General features: G+C 39.9%; 1 protein-coding gene across 1 annotated transcript in view; it reads left to right on the top strand.

The window, feature by feature from the left end:
* The window catches only part of LOC119822670 (vomeronasal type-2 receptor 116-like), a 43,059-nt gene that overhangs the window by 11,241 nt on the left and 4,147 nt on the right, over positions 1-27,671 (top strand). Inside the window, 5 exon segments of the mRNA XM_038342155.1 lie at positions 6,533-6,824; positions 7,555-8,355; positions 9,659-9,886; positions 10,280-10,405; positions 11,011-11,014. Of these exon segments, the coding sequence (XP_038198083.1) occupies positions 6,533-6,824; positions 7,555-8,355; positions 9,659-9,886; positions 10,280-10,405; positions 11,011-11,014 (1,451 nt within the window).

Genomic DNA, 27,671 nt, shown 5'->3' with positions numbered 1-27,671 from the left:
CACTCTATGCTAAGTCCAAGGTCCTCCCAACTCCCCCCAGGTCCAGGAAGGTGATCGACCAAGCTGAGAAGGCTCCCACAGAGCCCGTCCATGCAGAAGAATCAGAGCCCAGCGCCATTGTCCTTTGCTTCTCAGTCAGCCCCCGCTGTTGGCCACATTCAGAGAGACGGGTTTGGTCGCATGCTCCATCAGTCCCATTCCAACTGGAGTTGGTGATCTCCCTTTAGTTCTGTCCCACCGTCTCCATGAGTGAACGCACTCCTCACGTTCCTGACTTTCTCCCTCATGTTCTCGCTCCTTCTGCTCCTCATCAGGACCTTGGGAGCTCAGTCCAGTGCTCCAATGTGGGGCTCAGTCACCTTCCCCATCTGTCGCCAGCTGGAGGTTCCCTCACAGCCCTGACTTTCTTTCTCATGTTCTCTCTCCTTCTGCTCCTCATCAGGACCTTGGGAGCTCAGTCCGGTGCTCCAATGTGGGGCTCTGTCATTTTCTTCATCTATCGTCAGGTGGAGGTTCTATGGTGATATGCAAGATATTCATCAGTATGGCTATAGGAACTGGCCTTTTCAGGCTCCCTCTCCTCAGCTGCCCAAGGAACTAACTGGGGGCGTCTCCCTGGAAACCTGGGAACCCCTCTAGGGTCAAGTCTCTTGACAACCCTCAGGTAGCTCCTTAAATTAAGATATATGCTTCCCTGCTCCCATATCCACCCTTCCTATATCCCAAGCACCCCATTCCTCCGAGCTCCCCCCATTCTCCCCTTCACACTTTTCTCTCCCCGTCTTCCCTTGGCCCAGACTTGCCCAACCCTCAAGTTCCCAAATTTTTTTTTTACAGGTGTGTGAGCATCTTTTTTTTTCTTTTTTTTTCTCATGGGTTTTTTTTTTATATTTAAAAATTTCCATCTCCTTCCCTCCTCCTCCCCCCTCCCTCTGCTCCTCCTCCCCCTTCCGTCCCCTCCTTCTCCCCCTTCCCTCCCCTTCCCTCCACCCATACCTCCCCTCCCTCCCTCTCAAGGCCAAGGAGCCGTCAGGGTTCCCCACTCTATGCTAAGTCCAAGGTCCTCCCAACTCCCCCAGGTCCAGGAAGGTGATCGACCAAGCTGAGAAGGCTCCCACAGAGCCCGTCCATGCAGAAGAATCAGAGCCCAGCGCCATTGTCCTTTGCTTCTCAGTCAGCCCCTGCTGTTGGCCACATTCAGAGAGACGGGTTTGGTCGCATGCTCCATCAGTCCCATTCCAACTGGAGTTGGTGATCTCCCTTTAGTTCTGTCCCACCGTCTCCATGAGTGATTGTGTTTTGATTATAATATGGCGAGGGGATTTTTTTTTTTTGATCCAGTCTATTTGGTGTTCTGTAAGCTTCTTGAACCTTAATAGGAATATCTTTTTTTAGGTTTGGGAAGTTTTCTTCTATAATTTTATTAAATATATTTTCTGAACCATTGAGCTGTATTTCTTCTCCTTCTTCTACGCCTATTATTCTTAGGTTTGGTCTTTTTATTGTGTCCCAGATTTCCTGAATGTTTTGTGATGAGGATTTGCTGGATTTGCTGTTTTCTTTGATCAGTGCATTTATTTTCTCTATGGTATCTTCAGAATCTGAGATTCTTTCTTCTATCTCTTGTATTCTGTTGGTTATGCTTGTTTCTGTATTCTCTGTTCGTTTACATAGATTTTCCAAATCCAGTTGGCCCTCGGGTTGTGTTTTCTTCCTTGCCTCCATTTCAGTTTTCAAGTCTTGCACTGTTTCCATTATCTGTTTGATTGTTTTTTCTTGGTTTCCTAGGATATCGTTTACGGATTTACTCAATTCTTCAAACTTTTTGTTATTCTTCTCGTCCATTTCCTTAAGGGAGTTTTTCACCTCCTGTTTAAGGGACTCTATTACTTTCATAAAGTCAATTTTTTCTACTTCTTCTTGATTAGTGTGTTCAAGTCCTCCTGTTATAAGTTCGCTGGGTTCTAGTGCTTTCATGTTGTTTTTCAAATTGTTGGAGGAATTCATGCATTGGCGCCTGCCCATTTGTTCCTCTGAATAATCCCCTTTGAGTCTTCTTTTAGAAGTTCAATTCACCCCAATGAATTCAATTCACTCACCCCAATGAATGATGGATCCTCTGGCAGACTGTCAGGTCTCCTTGCAGGCCAAACAGCTCACTGACAAATGGCCTACCTTGCCGCAGGCAGTCAAATGAAGGAGGGGACCTCCCACCGGCCTGGGTGCACTCAATTCCAGGTCCCCAGCGCCCAAACAGGCTGAGCTGTGGGATTTTGTGGCCCCAAAGACGGGAGGATGAGGCAGGGAGACGGGGGGGAAGGATTCTGGGTGCAAGCTGGGAAGTGACAGGAAGAGAGATGCAGTATCTGGGGAGAATAACCCCTGCAGGAAGAGCAGGAAGTGTGCGGGTGGCGGGGGGAGTTGTAGAATGTCGGTGGTCCCTCTCCGTGCAGCTGCCGCGGTTCGGGCACTCACTCCTCATTTACCCCAAAGAATGATGGATCCTCTGGCAGACCATCAGGTCCCCTTGCAGGCCAAGCAGCTCTCTCAAAAGCCACATTTCTTAGCCTTGAGACTGTTCATTTACAAAGAGCAACTGTGATATGAGAGTGAGTGCTGAGCCACAAGGTGAGAGGCATGGCTGAGAAGCCCTTCCAAACTCAGAGCTGCAAGGCAAGGGGCAGAGGCCTAAGCACAGAGGATCTCACTAAAGCACTCTCCAAAGCACGGTGACATTAAAAAGCACATTATGTTTTTCCATACTGAATGTAACCCTTGACCAGGGCATAAATGGATGAAGATGCTCTCATTGATGTGGTGAGCACAATGACCAAAAGAAACATGGAAAAGAAAAGGTTTCCTTCTGCTTACAATTCTCAGGTCATACCCTACTTCAGAAGAAATTTGAGGCAGGATGTTAAAGTGAGGGCATGGGGGGTAATTCTGCTCACTTGGCTTCTTTCCCATCCACCATTCAGCCTGTTTCTTACTGCACCTAAACCAGCAGCCCAGCATCAGTCACACACATAGCCTGGATCATCCCACATCAATCATCGATCAAGAAAGTGCCCAACAGTTTTACCTACAGGCTAATCTAGAGGTGATATTTTCTCAAATGAAGTTCCTTTTCTCCAAATTACTCTAGCTTGTATTAAGTAGGCATCAAACTATCAAGCAAACATAGTCAAAGCAATGCCATAGTTGATTGTAAATATCTTTAAGAAGCAATATGAAGGATGAATATAGTATACAGTAACATTAAAAGGCATTTTAAATCTTAAAAAATATCTTTCTCTCCTGTATATAACCCTTGACCATAGAAAGGGAAACTTTTAACACTTTCTTGAGGCTATGAAGTTAGTTTATTTTTTGTAGCCCTGGCTATATAGGGTATCTTTCTCCCATAGTGAATCTTGAACAAAGACCAATAAAACTGAGGGTAAGAATCCATGCAAACATTTAATTACTGTCCCTGGCATCGTGACTAAATTACTTTGCACTATTTACATTGGCTCAACAAGTCAGACAGCTGGCTACATATTCTTGTAAATAAGATTGCCTTTTTTTCTGGGAAAAAATACCATAAAATCCATTAGCAGAATGCATAGCATAATCTTAAGCTACTTTACAGTTTTATGTCAGTTGATAGTATTACAGCTGTTTTCTTAAGTTGTGCTCCATTTCTTAATAGGAACTTATAGCCCCTGATTTGACAGCATCTCTTTGTATTTATTTTATTCATCAAAACTCTGTACAGGATAACAATACAGATAAGGAAGAGCCACCTTCTTGACAATCCACATATAAAAATGCTCATTCTATCAGGAATTCTATTCATGAGATACCCACACGAGATACAGGCAGTGAAGGATTTCCCACAGCTATTAGGGAAAGAATGCCATTAATATATTTAAAATTACAAGTAGAAGCAACAGATATTTTGAATGCTTTGCAAGGTGTCTATTAAGTATTATTTCTAGTGAGCTGGTCCTTGAATATCAATTGTTGTCCTAAGTCATGTGAAAACATTTGAAGAAATGAGAAGCCATGAGCTGACAGATCAATGAGGAGTATACAGGATAATTTGAGGGAAGAAAGGAAAGGGAAAATGATGTAATCATAGTAACTCAATATTAAAAGAAACAATCAAAAGTATTCCTGTTGGGGAAGACTGCTTGTTATTCCTGGCTGCCTGGACCATGAAATAATCACTCAGAAGCTTTGTTATTTGCAATACAGTTTGGCCAATAGCTTAAGCATATTTCTGGCTAACTCTTTTATCTTAAATTATCTCATTTATTTTATATTATACCATTAAGTTCACGGCCTACTGGCAAGGTTCAGGCTAGTGGCTCATGTCTTTCTCTTCTGGCAGCTCCATGGCTTCTCTATGATTGTATCTTCTTTCTCCTGCATTCAGTTTAGTTTTCCTGCCTAGCTCTATTCTGCTAGGCCTTTGGCTGAAAGAATCTTCTTTATTAATTAACCAATAAAAGTAACACATAAACAAAAGGACTTCCCATACCATATTCCACTGATATATCAGAAATAAATATGGATACTTAAAGTCTAATAGAAAAGGAAAAAAAGAGATCTAGAACATTAAGATTATGAATATACTAAGGCTAAACTAAATAAAAAGGCCAGAATGAGAAATAACAAGTTATATAAACAAGAGAGCAAACTAAGCATTTGAGTAGAAAGAAGTCAAGCAACCATGATGTGTACAACAGACGGCAGTGTGGTTTCATGTTAATGGCAGAGTGCAAGTGAAGATACACTTCACGCAGCTTGGGGAACTGGCTCTATGGCTAACAACAAGCAAGATGGCTACTTAGGTTCCGGTCACTAGAATCCATGCAAATGCTTGTGCACCTACAACTCCAGCACTGCGAGGTATGGTACAGGATCTCTGAGGTTTCTTGCCTGTCAGAGGAGTTCCAGGTGCAGAGAGACATCCTATGTGATGGGGAAAACCTGCAGAGTGAGAGAGCAGGACACTTTCTGACCATATAAAGGAGCACTTCAAGTACGTATGTGAGCATATATAATACCAGACATGTACACATATAATAAAATAATTAATTTGGGAGGGAAGGGGAAGGAGGAGGGGAGGAGATGGAAATTTTTAATAAAAAATGAGAAAAAAAATAAAAATACATAGTACAAAATAATGTGAAATTTTCAAAGCAAATTTTTGGTTGTATTCCTTTACATATAAAATGAAGGATCTGTGAGTCATATATCATCAAAAGTAAATTACTTCATTGGTAATTCATCCTTATAAAATAAGTGTCCTCAAGTTGGGCAGATGGCTATGTGAAGAACATTCTCTAGACAAGCAGGAGGGCCTGAGTTAGAAATTCCAAAACTCACATTAAAGCAGGGCATGGCTACATGTGCCTGTAAACCCAGTGTTTGAGGCAGAGACATGTTGCCAGGAACTTACTGGGTGGTCTGTGTAGCTGTAAGTACAAGCTTCATTTTAAATGAGAGTATACACAAACACATACAAACTAACTAACTACGTATACCCACATGCACTGTACATATTTGACATAACATGTACACACCAAAAATACACAAACATATGTTGTATACATACACCACATACATATGAATGTGCATACATAGACACACCACATATTAACCTGAACTTGAACGAAAAATTGTCCCAAGTGGGAAGGTGTTGGGTAAGAGAATGACAATGAGGAATACAAATGACAGAAGCAATATCTAGGATCAGAAAGTCTTAAATAAACTAATGATCTATGCCAAGCAAGATTGTGAAGAAGAATGGCATCCTATAAACTCATTGCAGTGGGAAAATGCCCAAGGTGAGTAGAAAGTTATGGCAGATAATGTTGTTCAAAGTGAACAAAGGATATCTCAGAACCAGCTGCCTTAGGACTGATAACCACATCCCAGGGGGGAAAAGGTGGGTAATAAAACTCAACTTTGACTTTTTCATTGCACTGGCTCGAACCCTAGAAAGACTGTACTGAGGACAAACTTAGACAAGGACATAGAGCTAAATTTTCCTTTGTTATTTCATAGGGGCCTGTTAGAAACTCTTGGTTCAGTATGGCTCCCACAATATACATACTTCCCATCCCAAGAATCAACAAATTATACTGATTGCTTTTGTGAAGTATAGGCATGCAAAGGCAAAGGCATGCAAGGATCATGTAATGACAGCCTGCTTAACGAATGAGAGTCTTATTGCACTATCCTCATACAGGAAATGGATGAAGTAAATGGTATAATATTATACAAGGCATTAGCTCCTATATGACTGGAAGATAGTCTGCTTGCTCTATCCTCATGAAGGAAATGGTTAGTAAACATGGCCATAACTAGCCCTCTGACTTCCAAACAATCTTATGCTGCAGTGCCATCAAACAATACGTAATGATTTAAATATAGACTCTGTGCAGGGAAACTCACTTAGTGCATGCCAGTTACTGTATTCATTTCTAAGACAATAGCATTTGAATATTGTTGTGTAATGATCCTTATGTCCTTTACACAGGATCAATTCTAACAACTACCAATTTGCAATAGCCTTGATTTTTGCCATTGAGGAGATCAACAGGAACCCCCTTCTTTTACCTAATGTATCTCTGGGATATGATATCTACACTGCTGGGCCACAGGATGAAGATAGTTCTTGGAGTATCCTCTTTTGGCTCACAGGCAAGGAAAAATTCATCCCAAACTACACCTGCAGAAGAGAGGAAAAATCTATGGCTGCAATCACAGGACCAACACGGGACATTTCTTCCCTATTTGGCACATTTCTGGGACTTTATAACTATCCTTTGGTGAGATTATATGAATGGAAACAATAAAAGAATTCTCCTTTAATGTCAGTATTTGAGTACCAAGGAGAAGCATGCAGATTTCACTTGTGTGTCATTGAAAATACATAGTCTTGGTGCTGTTGATGGACCAGGATTCTAGGTGCTTTCTGTGTAATCATGAGGAAAAGAGTTTGGATGCCAGGACTACCCATGTCCTCAAGATAGGGAGCAGAGATAAGATGTCCCTTGTGGAATCAATAATTCCTGTCTTTTAAACAAGCCAAAGTTATGAATCCCAGTGTTTTAGAGAGACCCTACTTCAAGAATATGTAGAGGAAATTAAGGATACCCAGTTTCCTCTTCTAGACTTTAAATGTTCTCAAATGTATAGGCAACCATACAGACATGGGCACACACACTTGTGTGCACACACAGATATGCACACACAGACCCAAGAAACCAACCTTTTAAAACACATAGTGTTTGAGGTTTATACTCTAAAATTATAAGTATATCCACTTGCAATTTGTGAAATATACATTAATGGCATGATATATACACAATTGTTTATGGAAATTTGAATATTAATCTCATTTTCTGAAATATTCTCCAGGTATTAGAGTTGACTTAAAATACAAATACCTGTAATAAAAATACTTTCTAAAACTTTAAGTTTCTATTCCACACTCATTGAGTCCATGATTTCTGGAAACTCCTAACTTCATGTCACTCCCTGTTCTCTTTTCTTTAGCTGACCATTGGACCATTTGAACCAAATTTGAATGACCCTGGAAAGTTTCGTTCTGTCTATCAGATGGCCACCAAGGACTCATCTCTGGCCTTAGGCATGGTATCATTGATGGTCCATTTCAGATGGAACTGGGTGGGACTGGTCATCTCAGAAGAGAAAGGCATTCAGTTTCTCTCAGAACTGGTACGAGAGATGGAAAGAAACAGAGTCTGTGTAGCCTTCACGGAAATGATAGCAGCCAATCATTTTTCAGCAAACGAATTTGATGTCTACAATAGCCAGATTGTGGTGAACTCAGCAAAAATTATTATTATTTATGGTGACACTGACTCATCTTTAGGTATCTTCTTCAGAAGATGGGAACACATATGTCCATGGAGAATCTGGGTTACCACTTCACAATGGGAAGTATTTACTGCTATGAGACATTTCATTCTCGACTCATTCCATGGCACTCTTATTTTTTCACAACACCATGGTGAGATTTCCACTTTTAAAGATTTTGTAAAGATAGTCACCCCTTCCAAATACCCAGAAGACATTTTCCTTGCAAGATTGTGGGAGATTTATTTTAATTGCACACTCTCTGATGCTTCCTGTAAACCAGTAGAAAATTGCTCAGCTAGGGGTTCCTTGGAATGGTTACCTTGGTACCACTTTGACACTGCCATGAGTGATGGCAGCTACCATGTATACAATGCTGTGTATGCTGTGGCCCACACCCTCCACAAGATTCTTATGCAACAAGTAGATAAGCAAGCAATGAAAATTGGAGGAAAAATGAAATATCCCCACTGGAAGGTAATGCCTTTTTATTTTGAAGCACAGTATCACCAAGGGAACTTAATTAAGTGGCCCCAAAGGTGCTCTAAAAGAGTATCTTGGCATATTTTTTTTCCAAAGAGAAGTTTTCTTTACTAGTTTACTGCCAAAAATAAATGTAGATCTGGGTGGATATAGTAATCAAGATGCGATCTTCATACAAGGAAATACTTTAGAAATTAGGTCAAGAAGTGATGATAAAGAGGCCAACAGTATCCCACCCTTCTATGGTTCTCAACAGGAAATGTCTAATCTCTTCCCATGACGTTCTTCAGTATTAACAAGGAATAACTGATGTCTCAGAATCCTAAATAGCGTAGAGAGCTATTAAACAATGTAATCTAAAATATCTCCCAAAACTGTCTGCTAGAAACATTGTCTTAAGTTTATTTCTTTTTACTGTGATAAAATATGTGAGCAAAAGTAACTTAAATAAGAAAGGGATTATACGACTCACAATTTCTGTTTATAATCCGTCATTCCAGAAATCTTAAGGTGGCCAGAACAGAAGCATTTTTCACACCAAGATCAACAGTCAAAAACAGAGAGAAATTTGTTATTGCACAAATACTATTGCTTATCTGGCTCCCTCCAACATATTCAGTCCAGATCCAGTTCAAGAAATGATCTGCTTAAAACCAGAGAGGGTCCTTGTTCTTCAGTTAACTCAAGTTACAAAATCACTCATAGAAGTATTCAGAGGCCAAACTTGTCCATACAATTCTTCGCTGGGGAGTTGGGAGGACATTGGTCTTAGCATAGAGTGGGGAACCCTGATGGCTCCTTGGCCTTGAGAAGGAGGGAGGGGAGGTATGGGTGGAGGGGAGGGGAGGGGAGGGAAGGGGGAGAAGGAGGGGAGGGAAGGGGGAGGGGGAGGGGAGGGAGGGGGGAGGAGGAGGGAAGGAGATGGAAATTTTTAAATATAAAAAAAATAAACCATGAAAAAAAACCAAAAAAACAAAAAACAATTCTTCGCTGGGACTTCATTTCCATGTGATTTTAGACTGTGTCATGTTCATATTTAAGTTAACCATCCTGAAATTTGGTGTTCAATGCTGAAAACCTTTAGAATGAATAATGAATCAGAGATTTATCTGAATATTCTACTCACATAGTATTAGAAATAGTTGAGTTTTATTTCAGTATAATCATCATTTTTCTGAAATATACCTGTAATGATATTTCATGTTGAAAAACAATTTAATGTATATGTGCACATGGCATAACTCAATTTTTTCTTTAACCATGAGCTTGCCTATCATAAATCTTGCATCTTTCTTAGCTGAACCACATCCTGAAGAACATTCAATTCATTAATCCTGGTGGAGATTCAGTAACCTTAAATCCTTCAGAAAAATTATATGTCGAGTATGACATTTTGAACTTCTGGAATTTTCCTCAAGGTCTTGGATATAAAGTAAAAGTAGGAACATTTTCCCCATATCTTCCACCTGGTCACCAATTGTCATTGTTGGAGGACAGGATAGAATGGAGCACAGGAGATCAAGAGGTGGGTGGCATGTCACATTAAGCTTTACAGAACACAGATGACTAAAAAAACAAACAAAAGCACCCTTAGTGAGTTTCAAACCTTCTCATAAATTAAAAGATGACTGCACTGGCATATTTACAAGCTTAATTTCTACATTTCAATACTTTCTTCATAAGTTCATTATTGCAAGTACTACCACATTCTTCCCCTTGTATATTCATGATTTTAAGCATGTGTTTATATGTATATTTGCATATATATATATATTATGAGGTTTATTTATGCTTTTATTGCTTAATTAATTGAATATAAATTTATAAAATTAAACTTTCAATGATCTATTCTTCTCATAAAATTCAGTAGACAGATTAATTTTTATATGTCCCCACATTTCTGATTTCCTTTGCTCAGACTCCAATCTCTGTATGCAGTGAAAGTTGTGGTCCTGGATTCAGGAAATCTCTTCAGGAAGGCAAGGCAGTCTGCTGTTTTGATTGCAGCCCCTGCCCAAATAATGAAATTTCCAATGGAACAGGTGTGTGAATTCAAGATGAGGTACCCACATTTGCTTTAATATATGGAATAAAGTAAAAATCAAGCACAAGACAATTGGTACAGTATATTTTTAAGATTTTTGTATTTATAATAAATAACCATCAGCTACATACCCCCTTGAGATAAGACACATTTGGTAGCTTTTTATGAGTATGTCATTTACTTAATACTTTTTGATATCTTAATATTTTGACAGGAGTATAATAGTCACTTCCATCAGAGAAATTTGCAGGTGGAATATGCATACATGTATTGCTGCCCATTCTTTTTGGAGCTGTATTAATATGATATTGAAACCAGTAATCTGGCACAGGATCACTCTTTCAGTTCCCAGAACTATTGTTGAAATAGATCATATATTAAGAGATAGTATATTTTTCTTATGAAATATGGGAGCAGGAGAGATGACTTAGATGTTAAGAGCAGTGGCAGCTCCTTTAGAGGACCTGGATTTGACTCCAAATGGCGTGCAACTGTGTAACTATAACTGCACAGTATCTGAAGTCATATTCTGGACATTGTGGGCAACATATAGAATTGCAGTACTGAGGCAAACCTCCAGGCAAATGATGTAAACAAAGCACAAGAAGTGTAAGAAATTCATAGTCTCATATATAACAATGTGTGACATATATTGGTTCCAGTGGGAGAGCTGTGGTTTCCTACTCTCTGTAACTCAAAGATGATTAGGGAAGAAACTTTGTGGAGATGTACATTTAGGGTTAAACATAAAGTTTAATAACTATATTCAGGATGAAGCATGTGATGTGACATATATTTTGAGAGTATATCAAAGAACTTTAAGTGGGTTTGTGCTAGAATATGCTAGAACATAGGATGACTTGCCAAAGAACAGGACAAATGATTGCTAGTACAGTTTAGGATTATCAAGTATAAAAGTATCAGATCATGTAAAATTTAGTATATAATAAATTATTTGAGGAAAGCAAGATAAATACCTCCAAAATATAAAATGTCAGTCTGTCGAACTAACATAACAGTTCTCAGTGAAGCACTTGGTAAAATAAATTCAGTAAAAACTAAAAGAAACATTATCCAACATGGAGATAATATTGGCTTCATCCTTTGGATGCAATTATTCTTCAACATACGTAAGTTGTTGTTTCTAACCTACTTCATAAATAGATTCAAGAATAGAAACTGCATGATCATATAATTAGGTACTGGAAAAGTCTTAAAACAAATCCCAAAATTCTTCATGATAATATTTCTGGAGAAGTGTAGTCATTTAGGTGACAAATCTCAAAATAATAAAAACAACAAACAAACATCACTCTAAAAAGAGACACAAAATTTTTCTACTTAGGAAACAAGGAACACTCTCCATGTTTCTGTTCCATAATGCTTGTTTGAGAAATAAGGGGCTGAAGTAGAAAAGGATGGTGTGTGTTGGAAAGAAGCAAGTCAAAGTATCTTTAACTTAATTATGACAGGATTCTTTGTCTTCTAGACCACACAAAAAATCTTCTATATGCATTAAATACATTCATAAAGGAAACAGGACACACCCAGATAAGGCTCTTCTTTTTTTTGCTGCAAGGATGATTCTTTAATTTTTTTCTTTATTTCATTTATAATTAACAAATAATAATTGTATAAGTTCATGTTGTTTAGCAAAACAATCTGATGTTTTATACATGTGTAATATCAAATCATGGTAACTAGTATGTCCAGCACTTGAAGGGTTTATTTCTTTATGGTATGGCATCCATACACACAAAGTACTAGCTGGCCAACTATGCCCACTATGTCACAGCGTAGAATTCACCACCTCTGTGTGACTGTAATTTACCCTTATCCAACTTCTCTCTGTCTCCCTCTATGGCATCCAGTGCCCTGCTCCTAACTTCATGAGATCAGGTCTTTGAAGGACCCGCATGATTGGAGGCCTGTGTACCCGTCTTTCTAAGTGTGTCTGTCCTCATTTCATATCGTGATCTCTAGATTCATCTGTGTTTCACAAGTAACAAAGATTTCCTACTTTGGGGGGCTGATAGTATTCCCTTGGTGTATGGTGCCACTCTCTGTCTGCTCATGCTGATGGACGCTCAGCTGGTTCCAGACTTCTCTGGGGAGAAGTACCGTAGTACGCAGAGGAACCAAATCTTTCCAACATACTGTCTTCACTTCCTTCAGATGTGCACCCAGTGTTTGGGTTACGAGGGTGGATCGTACTTCTGTTTTCCAGGGACCTCTGCACTCCGCTGCACCAGGTTTACATCATCTTCCCCAGCAGTTACACGAAACTGTTAACGGAAGCTTTCTTCTTTCTCTATTTTTTCAATTTGTATATCAAATATGTATTGCTTTATCATTAGAAAACCAAATCTCTGTTTTACTAAAAAAGCAAACCTCATAGGCACTTCAATGCTCATCCAGATTCTTACACAAACAATTGCCTGCCACTCCAACCAGGGAGGTCACCAAGATGCTGAGTTCAGACAGCATCCTGACATAATAAGCCTTCGTGAGACACACTACCAGAGGGAACAACAGTCCTGTCAAACTGTAGGGACCTCACCCAACGTCACTGATGCACCCCTCCCCCCTGCATCCCCCACTTCTGCCCTAGACTTTGGGAAATCAGACTGCAACCTAGGTGGTCTCACCCCCGCTGCCCTCTTCTTCAAGAATCCCTGGCTTCTCAGGCAAAGCTTCCCAGAGAAGAGTAACCGCCCAGCACCCCTCTTCTCTGAGAGTTCCCCCTGCCATCAGCATCCTGGAGCACCTTTGGGGAGATTGATGCGGCGAAGATTGGAATAACCAAAAAATAGTCCTTTTATAATTACTCAATTTTAATACAAGGGAGATAAGTGGAACTTACAGAACCAAGGGTCCAGCAGAGCCGAAGGTGAGCGCGTGGCAAACGAACGGGGCACCTTCCGGTTCCCCAATCCTATTTAAGATGGGGAATGCTACCCCGCCTGGAGCAGCCACGCCCCTGAACGCAGGGATTGGGCCAGCTGCCCCAACATCTCCCCCTTTTTTGTCTAAATAAGACAGATTCAGAAACCAAATACAACTATATACAAGGGGAACAGATCATATAAATTACAAAAAGTAAACAATATCAGGCGAGAAGTATATACGAAGAATTTTTTCTAATCACTCTACTTGAGAAGTCTAAATAATCTAGAAGGTAGCTAACCATTATCTAATCTTCAACCCCATCAAAAGATCTGAGAAGGAGAGTAAAATTACCAAAGCAACCAGGAAGCACAAACGAGAAACTTCCAAAATGTGCAACAGAAGACAGAGACAATTGACTACCTGGGCAACCACACGAAGTCTTGATAGCAATGTTGAGGGCAACCAACTTTGGCTGAGGCCTGAAAAACCTGACATACCATTATACAATGGCAAGGAACCTTTAGTAGAACTATCCTATCCTGTCTTGGCAAGATAAGACAATTCTGTTTTATCCACTTATGATATTTCGTACTTTAGTCAGTAATGGAGGTATGGGCTTTTCTTTGCCCCAAGGCCAGTTCTGCCAAGTAGAAGACAACTCCCAGTGGAGTGTCTTTGGTGCTCAACGTTCTCTCGGGAGTAGAGCATTGTTGCCAGGAGTGATTGTGTCTCATAAATACAAAACTGTAGGTTAGATTAAAGGCCATGTTCTACAGTTCTTCAAAGAGGTTGAAGATTATGCTATCTATACTAAATACAACCTCTATGTGTCTAAAAAACCTGATTGTCCTAAATATAAATATGACCAACATATAATTCTCAACACTTATGTAACTGTAAGCTAATAGAATAGACAACTGTGCAAAAAAAAATGAAGACAATGATTTCCAAAATGTAAACAGGGTCCTTACATAAATAATATTCTGAGGTAGAAATGTACAGTGCAATATGGTAAAACAATGTCATTACATAATAATATCAGAGGTAGAGATGTACATTGCAATATAGTAAACAATGGTCAATATAAACAATTGTTTCAAACAGAGGTAGTATCATACTCTCATATAGATGTTCAATATATCAATATACAAGAATCAACACTCATATAGTTTTTTTTTTAAAAAAAAGAAAAACAATAACTCATAAAAATCAATTATTCCTTCAGATCACCAGTTAATCCCTCCCTCCCCCCCCCTTTTTTTTAATACATATAGATATACACATAAATTATACCCCTGAGTCCATATAAAGCCTTCCACAACCCGACCACCCTATAACCAGCCACCCAATTAGTGTCCCTAAATCTGAGGGTAAACTTTGTTGGGAGGGGGGGCGTCGTCATCCAAGATTGCTTCCAGCTGACATAGGGGCGACTTTTCTTCCCAGGGGTTCCTGTGAAAGCAAATGATGGTAGAATACCCAGGGTAACATTTCGTCTAGGAAAAATGTATCCAGCCTCTGAATTTTTTTTTTTTTTGAAAAATGAGGCCAGAACGTTGTCAAAAATGTGCACCATTCAAAGTGTTCTGTGCAATTGGTACCAAAAAAACAGGCCAAATATTAGCGCTACTAAAACATGACGTCATAATAACTAGTTGGAGTTGATGTTGCGGGGCCCCGTCTTCATCCTGGAAACTGCAAAGATTACTGAAGAAAAAAAATTTTGTCGTTTGTTGCGAGAGAGATAAGCATTATCTACAAGGACACATACAGACGTATACGTGCATATCTTCAATGAAAGGTGCATTAAAAAACAACCATAGATATGAATGAAGGCAAAGAAGGCAAATATATTGGTACCATTATCAACATTATTGTTATTAATATTCTGTCTCATAATTTTACTCCTAACCTGAGACAGAAACTCTGAGAAATCTCTTATAAACAAGCTTGGAATTGGAGAGGGACTGGGCCAGAGTCCAACTCCAAGAAACCAGCTCTGAATATCTATGAAGAATGCATATTGACACACATACAAAAATTGATTTTTATACTCACCGAGCTTACCCAATGTTAATGCTGATCCTTGTTTGGGTTGCAATTGGTTCTAATTCATCAATATTCAAGGTATGCAGGGTCCCTCAGGTCTTTTGCAGGTGAGCGTCTTCCTGTGGGGATAAGAAGAGAACCCTGCCCCCGTACTATAGGTTTCTTACCATCAGTATGTTCACCATCCTTGTGCATGAATTGTTATTTTTCTTTTCCAAGGGGCTTTTCCTCTTCAAAACCGAACCTTTATTAATTTTGATGGTATCCACGATTTTTCTTCTCCTGTGGAGACAAGAGCAAAACCCCTTCCCCAACTGCAGCACATCCCCTGGCTTCCATTGTGAGGTTAGCACATCCTTGAAATAAACTGTTGATTTAATTCAACAGACTTTTCCATTATCCAATGTCCTCTCTGCAGCCGTTGTCCCCTTTTCATTAGCGTTGAGAAAATTCAAAGTTAGTAAAGCATTATGTAATCTATTCCTGGGGTATTCTCCACTCCCTTTTGCTTGTTTAAAAACATTTCCTTTATCGTCCTATTTGATCTTCAATGACTGCTTGACCTGTAGGATTGTAGGGTATGCCTGTAACACATGCTTAATATTGTAATAGGTAAAAAACCGTTTCAATTTTTCCTAGAGACATTAAGCTGGACCATTATCCGTCTTTATTTGCGCAGGTATACCCATGATGGCCATGACTTCTAATAAGTGAGTGATTACTGAATCGGGCCTTTTCTGAGCTTAAAGCAGTTGCCCATTGGAATCCTGAATAAGTGTCAATGTGTATGGTGTACATATTTTAATTTTCCAAATTCTGCAAAATGGAACACATCCATCTGCCAAATTTCATTCCTTTTGGTGCCTTTGGATTAGTCCCTGCAGCAGTGGTGCTTGGTTATAGAAAGAGCAAGTAGGGCATTTCTTTACAATCTCCTTATCTTGTTGCCATGTAATAGAAAACTCTTTTTTCAAGCCTTTGCTATTGACATGATGCTTTTCATGAAATTCGGAAGCCTGCAGCACACTACCAATCAATAGCTGATCATATCTGCATTGCCACGTGCTAAAGGACCTGGCAGACCCGTATGGGATCGGATGTGTGTTATATACATAGGGCAAAGTCTGTTCCTGATCATTTCTTGTACCTGGATAAACAATGAGGTTAGCTCAGTATCATCAGGTATGAATTCGGCAGTTTCAATATGTAAGATAACTCTTTCTGCATATTGTGAGTCAGTAACAATGTTAAGAGGTTCCTTAAAAATCCTTAGCACCATAAGAATGGCAAATAACTCTGCCTTTTGACAGAATCATAAGGACTTTGTTCCACCTTACTCAAGTCTTCTGATTTGTAGCCTGCCTTCCCTGGATTTATTAGCATCAGTATAAACGTGCGGGCTTCAGTTATCGGAGCATCACGGACAATTCGAGGAAGAATCCAAGAAGTTCTCTTTATAAAGTTAAGCCTTTTGCTTTTTGGATAGTTTGTTATTAATTTCTCCTAAAAAGTTAGCACAAGCTCTTTGCCATGGTTCATTATCTTCCCACAATTTTCGTATCTCATCAGCGGTGAAAGGCACTATGATTTCTGCTGGGTCTATGCCTGCTAGTTGGCGAAGTCTCAATTTACCTTTTATGATTAGTTCAGAAACCTTTTCCACATAGGTTTTTAATTTCTTACTTGGCTTATGAGGTAGAAAGAGCCACTCTAAAATAATATCATCTCTTTGCATTAGAATTCCTGTAGGAGAAATTTTTGAAGGCATATGACGAGAATACAACTGAGTTCTGGATTCACCCTATCCACATATGCTTCTTGCAATCTTTCTTCAATCATTGTCAGTTCTTTTTCTGCTTCAGCTGTTAATTACTCTGGGACTGTTTAGGTCTCTTTCTCCATCTAAGGTTTTGTTTAAGTGAACTATCATATCAGGTGTTATCCCAACAGCCGGTCGAAGGCTGGAAATGTCTCCCAACAACCTTTGAAAGTCATTAAGAGTTTGCAGCTGATCTCTTCCTAATTTGTGCCTTTTGTGTCTTAATTTTTTGCAAACCTATTCTATAACCTAGATAATCAACAGAATCTCCTCTCTGAATTTTTTCAGGAGCAATCTGTAATCCCCATTTAGGTAGAACTGTTTTTACCACTTCAAACAGTTTCTCTAAGGTATCCATGTCTGAGTCAGACAATAATATGTCATCGACATAATGATAACAACGGATTTGGGAAACATCTTGCGTATTATTTGTAATGGTTGATTCACAAAGTATTGGCACAGGGTAGGAGAGTTCAACATGCCCTGTGGGAGGACGGTCCCACTGGTATCTCTTGGTAGGTTGAGAGTTATTATAAGTAGGCACAGTGAAGGCAAACTTTTCTCTAATCCTTTTCTTGTAAAGGTATTGTGAAAGAAACAGTCCTTAAAATCAATAACTATGAGAGGCCATCCTTTTGGTAATAAAGAAGGCAAAGGAAGTCCAGATTGCAGAGAGCCCATAGGTTGAATAATCCTGTTTATAGCTCTGAGATCCGTCACCATTCTCCATTTACCAGATTTTTCTTAACCACAAATACAGGAGAATTCCAAGGGCTGGTAGATTCTTCTATATGTTGAGCATCCAATTGCTCTTGTACTAGCTGTTCTAAAGCTTGCAACTTTTCCTCAGATAAAGGCCATTGTTTTGTCCATATCGGTTTCTCAGTCAACCATTTTAGAGGTAGGGCCGTTGGTGGTTCTGGAGGGGCATCCATTGGTTTGTGTTCTTGTACAGCCCGAATGGCTGGTTTTCGCCATCTGTAATACCTTTGATGTTTTCCTCAGAAATATATGCTCTAGAGGCAGCAGGAATGTTAATTTGAGTGTTCCATTGCTGCAATAGGTCCCGACCCCATAAATTTACTGCAATATTAGCTACATATGGCCTTAATTTTCCTATCTGTCCCTCAGGACCGATGCATTCGACCCATCTAGTGCTTTGCCTTACTCGAGATAGGGTCCCAATTCCCAAAAGTCGAACATTTACATCCTGCAGTGACCAATACGGATGCCAAGATTCTGGAGTAATGATACTAACATCCGCTCCTGTGTCCAGCAGGCCAGTAATGAAAATGCCATTTACACACACTCTTAACTTTGGTCTTTGATCACTTATAGAAGTTTGCCAAAATACACGTAATTCATCTCTTGGGCTATTTTCGCTTCCAACAACAGACATGGGGATTTCTAATTGTCCTGACAAGGCATGTTCTCCGTTGTAACGGGAAATGACTGGACCACATTCGCCATGGGGGCCTGCGAGAGGCCCCCCATGGCGTTTCCCGCCTGTAACGGATTTCCTTGCCTATCTCTTGATGATTTGCATTCGCTGTCCCAGTGTCTGCCTTTCCCACATCTCCTACATAACCCTGAAGGCTGAGGCCTTCTATTCCTGTTATTCCTGGCAAAGGCATTATTATTATTATTATTTCTGTAAGTCCTTTGTCTGCAATTCCGTTTCATATGTCCTATTCTGCCACAATTAAAACATTTGGTATTCTGATATCTTCTTGTACCGTTGGCAATGGCATCTTCTACCCACTTATCGGCGTGATGGGCGTGATGGGCGTGATGGGCGTGATGGGCGTGAAGCTCATTCGATTCAATATTCATTGTATGTAAGACCCATTCCTCCAGGGGTGCTGATCTGATCTTTAGGGGCGTCAATACCCTTTTGCACTCTACATTGGCATTCTCATAAGCCAAGGACTCAATTATTACCTGCCTTGCCTCTGGGTCAGATATCCCTATGTGTACAGCTTTAGTTAGTCTATGTAAAAAGTCCACAAATGGTTCTCTCGGATCTTGTTTAACTCTGATATATGATTCCGTTCTCTGTCTTGGGTCTTGAACCCTGTCCCAAGCCTTCAAGGCTGCGGTAGTACATATGGATAGAGTGTGTTCATCATAATTAGCTTGTTCTAGAGGATCAGAATAAAGTCCTTCACCCATAATTTGATCTAGGGTGATGTCAACTCCCTTTGATCTTTCCTGTTGTTCTAAAAGCCTGGCCTCTTGTCTAAACATGCACTTCCAGCTCAACTGATGACCGTTCTCTAACACAGCTGAGACTAGGTCCAACCAGTCCCTAGGGGTTGGGTTAATTGTAAGGGACCAAGACTTTAGCATCTCCTTAACAAAGGAGCTATGCATCCCAAAATTCATAACAGCTTGTTTAATTTCTTTCAGATCATTCATACGGATAGGTTCCCATGTATATTCCTTGGTGATCTTAGGGTTTTTAGAACCAGTCACCTTTTCTGTAGTTATCACTGGGAAGATAGGTAGAGTTCTATTGAAGCTATCCCGGAGAGTTCTATTCGATGTGGTTGGGACTTTCTTTTGTACTATTTGCTCCTGTTCATGAGAGTCCATAATTTCCTCGATCTTTTCAAATCTATTTACCATTGCCTTCTGCAATGCCTCAATCTCTTGTCCAGTATTATGTTCCAAGGCTTTCATAGAGGATTCAAGGGTATGAAGTTTGTCCAATACCGATAACGTCTCATCCTTGGACAGAATTTTCATGGCATGAATGGTGCCATCTTGTATTGAAATTCTGTCCAGCAATCTTTCATAGCTCTTTGATAAAGTCTTGTTAGTACATTTAACGGTTCGAATCTCCTCAGATAATGTTTCAGTTCCTACCGACAGGGATTGTAACTTATGATTCAGATCCGTTGTTCCTGACTCCATACCTTGCATTTTTCTCTCAAGTGATAAAGCCATCTCAGAGAGAGATCTGTTATTCCTTTCCTCGAGAGCTGCAACCATCTTTTCAAGCTGTTTATTAGTGGCCATCTCAGAGGAAAGTCTATTATGCCTTTCCTCGAGAGCTGCAACCATCTTTTCAAGCTGTTTATTAGTGGCCATCTCAGAGGAAAGTCTATTATGCCTTTCCTCGAGAGCTGCAACCATCTTTTCAAGTTGTTTATTAGTGTTTTCCAAACCAGTTAAGTCCTTGTTTAGTTTTTTAGCTCCTGCCTGTAAGGACTCTATCTCCTTTTTATTTTCCAACCACGTTGTAATGAAACAAACAAAAATAAAGAAGATACCAAGCCCTGTAAATATCCAGCCAAAGGAAACCACATCTGTATCGCTCAAAAATTCAGTCATCGTGTAGTTGAACAAATTATAGAATCCGTTAATAGTGATATTGTCAGACATTGTTAATCCAAACGGTTGATTTTCAATCAAATGAAAAATTACCTGTAATTACCGTTGTCTGCCACTAGATGGCGCAGGGCCCCGAGTTTCACGTGGTTTAGGAAACCAAAGATGGCGTTCCGCGCAGAGCACCGTAGCTGTGGAAGCAGCGGCGAAGTGGCGGGGCGGGGCTTCGGTTCCCTGCAAGAACTTCACAAACGATTTGGCGGGCGACTCGGCGCCGAGGTGTGGGGAGGGGGAGTGCGGCGGGGCGCGCGAGCTGCGCGGGGCGCGGAGCCAGACGCACTGCGAGCCGCGGTTTCTGGTCCCGCAGCGCGCGGAGCAGCCCGTGAGACCGGGCAAACAGCTCCCGGGCAGCAGGCCTGGTTTCAGGTGGCTTGGCGGGCAGGAGCAAGCCGCGGTTTCGTCTGGGAGGGAGGGGGGAGCGCGCGCTCCGGCCGGGCCGCAGAGTCGCGGTTTGACCCACGTAAGGTTTTTAAGTGGATGTAGCCACGTTGGGCGCCAGATGACGCGGCGAAGATTGGAAATAACCAAAAGTAGTCCTTTTATAATTACTCAATTTTAATACAAAGGGAGATAAGGGAACTCACAGAACCGAGGGTCCAACGGAGCAGAAGGAGAGCGCGGGCGAGCGCCAAGAACGGGCTGCCTTCCGGCCCCCAATCCTATTTCAAGGGCAATGCTACCCCGCTGGAGCAGCCACGCCCCTGAACGCAGGGATTGGGCCAGCTGCCCCAACAGGAGATAACAGTTACTGGGGGGGGGGGTGGACACAGTTACTTCAAACTTTCTGGAGTAGGAAGATTGGGAGATGAAATCTAGAGACTTGTCTTCTACCCTCCAGGGAAGAGAGAATTCTGATAAAGCAAGGGGAAGCGATGCTCGGTGCGCCCCCTGGTGGAAAATAAGCAGTAATTGAGGAGGAAGGCTATTTTAAGAGGCCACCAAACCCCAAAACTTTCATTTTTTAAAGTCCTCTCCTTGTGTCTTTTAAAACCCCACCTATATCTCACATTAAATACAATTTCTCTACAACGACATAATATTTGGATTGAAGTAAATCCTTGAATGTGTAAAACATTAACATAACTGTTTTAGCATTCTTAATTTTTAAAATCAATAATACATGCTTAAAATGCATTTTTTCTGAGTCTCTAAAAAAACTTAGTTACTTGCTTCAGAGTTCCAATATCTGAAGAACAAGATTTCACACATTTGCCTTGAACTGAGGTTTGCACATTTCTTAACTGTAACTTGGGTGACAAAGACTTCGGGAGTTGGGACCAGGAAGGTGACCACAGACTGGTTTGGAGATGGTCCACAGCAATGGGGCCATGCTCTGAGCAAAGTCAGGTTCCTGGGAAAATATGAAGCACGTTCCTGCAAATCCCTGACGGTTTTTATACCCAGCTCACATAGAACATGGCTCCTCCTCCTGACAGCATGGAGCATGGGAGGACAGGAAGGCAAAGTCAACAGCTTCTGCCTGGAAGGAGTAGCCAGCCTAATAAGGAAGACTGCACATGACAGAAAGGAAAGCTGAGATAGCTCATGAAGGACTTGGGTGATCCAACTCCCGGATGTGGCTCAAATAATGAAAATCTGGAGAAAAGAGCTTTTTTCTTTTTCTAGCCTCTTAAATGTTCTAATTTTTCAATATTTCTAATTTTCTAATATTTCAAGAAAAAGGGTTTTGGATATTTTCATTATAAAGAAATGGTCAGTGCTTGAGGAGACAGATATGTTTAACCAAATTGAAACATTATACAATATATTGGTGTATTAAAACATCACATGGTATTCCACTTACCTGTACAATTTTGTGTTTTATATGTTAGTTTAAAAAGAAAGCTAATTTAAGTTAAAAATTAGTAAGCAGATATTCCAAGTGTTCATCTTATCCTCTGCTCTTGTTCTTAGCGAGAACATTCATTAGATCGTTTTTTTTTTAAGGCTCTTCTTATGTACCAAAACCCAACATGCCAAAAAATAAATCAGGGGACCGCTACTATTACAGCTAATTTTAAAATTCTTACCAATCAGTATTTATTTAAAACACAATAACAGACTATAGATAATTCTCCCACATCAGATACTAACTTTATTTTTTTTCAGATACTAACTTTAAACCTTTAGGTATGTTTTTAAATTGGAGCACACATAGAAGTCAAGAAACTAGAGAGGGTACATGATGAGTAGGGTTTAAATAAATAGTGGATAGAATATATGATGCTTTAAAGTTAAGAAAGGAAATAATGGAGCAAGAAGGTTTGGTGGATTTGATGTGCAGAGTAAAGGATAGTTAAAGCTAACTTTTGTTTTTGACAATGACTTAGGAAACCAACTTTTGTAGAGCTTCAAAAATTTGAAGTCCTAACAAGAATTTCAATGCAGAATTCATGTATTGAGTCAATGACTAACTGATTCACCCCAGGCTATCAGATAAATTACCAAATGTCACATATGTATTTACCTTGTATAAAGAAGATTGGGAAGTTGGGTACCATAAATACCCAACGATTATAAGTGATTTTCATGTTATTGGTAGCTTTCCCAAAATGATGATAAGATCCTATTGTTGTTATAGACGAAATATACTTGAGTCATAAGACATAGTAATAGGCAGGGAACTGACCAGGAAACTTTCTTTCTATTGACTAGTTAAAAGAGTGTTGCACATTTTTTATGAACAATACTAGGGAGAACATTATCAAGAGTTTTACTTTAGTGTAGCAATTTCTTCCTAGATAAAAACTCCATCATGCAGGGAAGCTCATTAAGACACAGGAGTATTCTAATGTCAGTAAAATATACCATCCCACAGGAAAGTTTCTTAATCTCGGATGTAAAATTCTCAAGAAATCAGAAGAAAGTCCATGGACTTTAATACAGACATTAAAGCTGTCCTCTTGAAGCCAAGATAAGCAGGAAGGATTACAGAGAATAACTTTGAAAGAAGAGAAGCATACTAAAAGAATAAGAGGTAAATCTGAATAAACTGTGAAGCGACCTGAGAAACCATGAAAACTGTAAGGCTGCTTACAAGTTTGTATTAAGAGCTCCAGCTTTCAAATTTTGTGATTTGTCACCATCTGATTGGCGGGGCTTATAATGTTGGAGGTCATTTATTCATGTCATATTCACTTTGTCTATTGCAAAGAAACACCATTTCTAAGGTGTTTTTATATGAGAAAGAATTTAATTTGGGGCTCAGGATTCCAGGTAGTAATAGAGACCATGACCACCATGGTGGGAAACAGAGCATATAAATATAATCACAGTGTTCTAGAGAAGGCTGAGAAATGACGTGTGCCCACAGTCTGGAGGTCAGAGGGAGCTGAGAGAAAGAGGTATGGAGGGAGGAAAAAAATAAGGATAGAAAGAGAGAGGGGAGGAAGAAGTGGGAGGGAGGGAGAAAACAGAATGAAGGAATGATGAGGTAGGGTTCATACACCAATAAGACATCCCCTAAAACCATTGCTAAGCGCTCATCATCAAAGAGTGATTAAATATATAGTAAGGACCAAAGTTAGAGAAACACGCAGAAAAAACTATTTTCTTTTTTTAGATTTATTTATTTAATTTTATGTATGAGTGCTCTATCTGTATGTATACCTTTATGCCAGAAGAGGGCATCAGATCCCACTATAGATGGTTGTGTGAGCCACCATGTGGTTGCTGGGAATTGAAACTCAGGACTTCTTGAAGAGCAGCTGGTGCTCTATAACCACTGAGCCATCTCTCCAGCACCGAAAAACAATTTCCAAATGGTGATTGTACTGCTGTATGCATGACTCACCCAGCTGTGAGTTCCATGCTCAAGACCTGGACAAGGTCATGATATGCAAGCTCCCTGAGTAGATGGAATATGGGATCATGAATTCACATCCCTAAAATATGACAATTGAATGGTGATTTGGAGTCACTGTGTCAGTTGATTTGGGGCACTTGGCTCCTGAGAGACTGAATAGTCCAGCAGATGATGCCACATCCAGGAACATTAATAAGGTAGTGAATAAACTCAGTGATCTTTAAAAAAAGCAACACATGAAGTTGGGGAAAAGATTCAGGAAGGTTGAAACAGAATAGTAGATGAGAGGAAATGGGAATTAGTCTTGATAAAACATTAGGATATGTTTGTGAATTCACCATTGCATTACTCTTACATCATAAAGGAAAGCAAGAGCAGGAATGTGGGGGTGGAGGCAGACACCATGCAGGAGTGCTGCTGACTAGTTTGCTCATTATAGCATGCTCAGCCTGATTTTTTGTACTGCTTAGAACCTCCTCTCCAGGTTGGTACCATCACGAAAGTTCTGGACATACAACTAAAAGCCATTAGTTAAGAAAATTCAGTAAATACTTATCTATCGACAAACTTAAAGAATCATTTTCTCAATTGTGAGTACTATTCCCTAAATGACTTTTTTTGTGTCAAGTTGACTCAACTCAGTTAATATCCTGAAGTTTCAATATATTTCATCTGAAATTCTGAAATATACTAATTGAAGAAGCAGTCATATGTCAAAAAATGAAATAGAAATGACTGATAAGTAATAAAACTAAGGAGTATCACATAAACACAAATCGCATCTTCATTCAGATTTCATTCTAGATCAATTAAAATGGTAGCCATTAGGAAATAACAAATCATGGTGGGAATTTGCACAAAAGTGAATCCCTTTTCCTGTTGACAGGAGAACGCACAAGTTCAGTTCTATAGAAGTTGGTATTAACTCATATGCAGCAGAAACTACCATAATTTTTGAAGGCATGGCCTACAGAATGATAGGAAAAACTTTTATGGTTGTTATGTCTACCATCTAGAGTTACCCCAAGATATTTTATGCTATTTGTGGCTATTGTGAAAGGTGATACTTCTCTGATTTCACTCTCTGCTTCCTTATCCTTTGTGTATAGGAGGGCAACTGATTTTTTGGAGTTGATCTTGTATCCTGCCACGTTACTGAAGGAGTTTATCAGCTGTAAGAGTTCTTTGGTGGAGTTTTTCGGGTTGCTTATGTACACTATCATATCATCTGCAAATAACAAAAGTTTAACTTCTTCTTTTCCAATTCAAATCCTCTTGAATCCCTTGTGTTGTCTTATTGCTATTGCTAGAACTTCAAGCACTATATTGAAGACATACGGGGAGAGTGGACAACCTTGTTGTGTTCCTGAATTTAGTGGAGATAGCCTTGAGTTTTCTCTCCATTTAATTTGATATTAGCTGTCGGCTTGCTGTAAATAGCCTTTATTATATTAGGAATGACCCTTGTATCCCTAATCTCTCCAAGGACCTTTATCATAAAGGGGCTGTTGAATTTTGTCAAATGCTTTTTTCAGCATCTAATGAGATGATCATATGGTTTTTTCCTTCAGTTTATTTATATGATGGATTACATTGATAGATTTTCGTATGTTGAACCAGCCCTGCATCTAGGGATGAAGCCTACTTGATCATACTGGATAATTTTCCTAATGTGCTTTTGGAATTGGTTTGCCAGTATTTTATTGAGAATTTTTGCATCAATATTCATGAGTGAGATTGGCCTGTAATTCTCTTTCTTGGTTGAGTCTTTGTGTAGTTTAGGTATTAGGGTAACTGTAGCTTCATAAAAGGAATTTGGCAATGACTCTTGTGTTTCTATATTATGAAATACCTTAAGGAGTATAGGTATTAGGTCTTCTTGGAAGTTCTGGTAAAATTCTGCAATGAAACCATCTGGTCCTTTGATCTTTTTGGTAGGGAGGTTTTTGATCACATTTTCGAATTCTTTGCGACTAACAGGACTATTTAGAATGTTCACCTGGTCCTGGTTTAACTTTGGTATACGGTACTTATCTAAAAAATGTCCATTTCTTTTTCATTTTCCAATTTTGTGGCATACAGGCTTTTGTAGTAATCTAATGATTCTCTGAATTTCCTCTGTGTCTGTGATTATGTCCCCCTTTTCATTTCTGATCTTATTAATTTGCTTGTTCTCTCTCTGCCGTTTGATTAGTTTGGCTAAGGGTTTGTCAATCTTGTTGATTTTCTCCAAGAACCAGCTTTTTGTTTCATTGATTCTTTGGATTGTTTTCTATTTTATTGATTTCTGCCCTCAGTTTGATAATTTCCCGTCTTCTACACCTCCTAGGTGAGTCTGCTTCTTTTTTTTCTAGAGCTTTCAGGTGTGCTGTTAAGTCTCCAATGAGTGCTTTCTCCATTTTCTTTAAGTGGGCACTTAGTGCTATGAACTTTCCTCTTAGTACTGCTTTCATTATGTCCCATAGGTTTGAGTATGTTGTGTCTTTGTTTTCATTAAATTCAAGTAAGACTTTAATTTCTTTCTTTATTTCTTTCTTGACCCAGCTGTGGTTCAGTAGTTGACTGTTCAGTTTCCATGAGTTTGTAGGCTTTCTGGGGGTAGCATTGTTGTTGAATTCTAATTTTAATCCATGGTGATCCAATAAGACACAGGTGATTACTAATATTTTTTTTATTTTTTTTTATTTTTTTTATTTTTTTCCAGTTTATTTATGTTTTATTAAAAATTGCCATCTCCTCTCCTCCTCCTCCCCCTTCCCTCCCCTCCCCTCCACCCACACCCCCACTCCCTCCCACTTGAGGCCAAACAGCCATCAGGGTTCTCTATACTATGTTGAGACTGTGAGCCTTAACCTTCACCTGGCGATGGATGGAGATAGAGACAGAGCCCCACATTGGAGCACCGGACTGAGCTCCCAAAGTTCTGATAAGGAGCGGATGGAGAGAGATCATGAGAAAGTCAGAACCATGAGGGACGCGTTCACCCACTGAGATGGCAGGACAGAACTAATGGGAGACCACCAAGTCCACTTGGAATGGGACTGATGGAACATGTGACCAAATCGGACTCTCTGAAGGTGGCTGATGGTGGAGGCTGACCGAGGAGCCAAGGACAATGGCGATGGGCTTGGTCTCTATGACATGGACGGGCTCTGTGTGAGCCTTGTCAGTTTGGTTGCTCACCTTCCTGGACCTGGGGGGAGTTGGGAGGACCTTGGTCTCAACATACTAATATTTTTTGTAACTGTAGAAGTTTGCTTTGTTACCGAGTATGTGGTCAATTTTTGAAAAGGTTCCATGAGCCGCAGAGA

Source organism: Arvicola amphibius, chromosome 1 (assembly GCF_903992535.2).
Source record: "Arvicola amphibius chromosome 1, mArvAmp1.2, whole genome shotgun sequence".
NCBI lineage: Eukaryota > Metazoa > Chordata > Mammalia > Rodentia > Cricetidae > Arvicola > Arvicola amphibius.
Note: the sequence above shows the minus strand (reverse complement) of the source record. Positions and strands in the feature narration are given on the sequence as shown.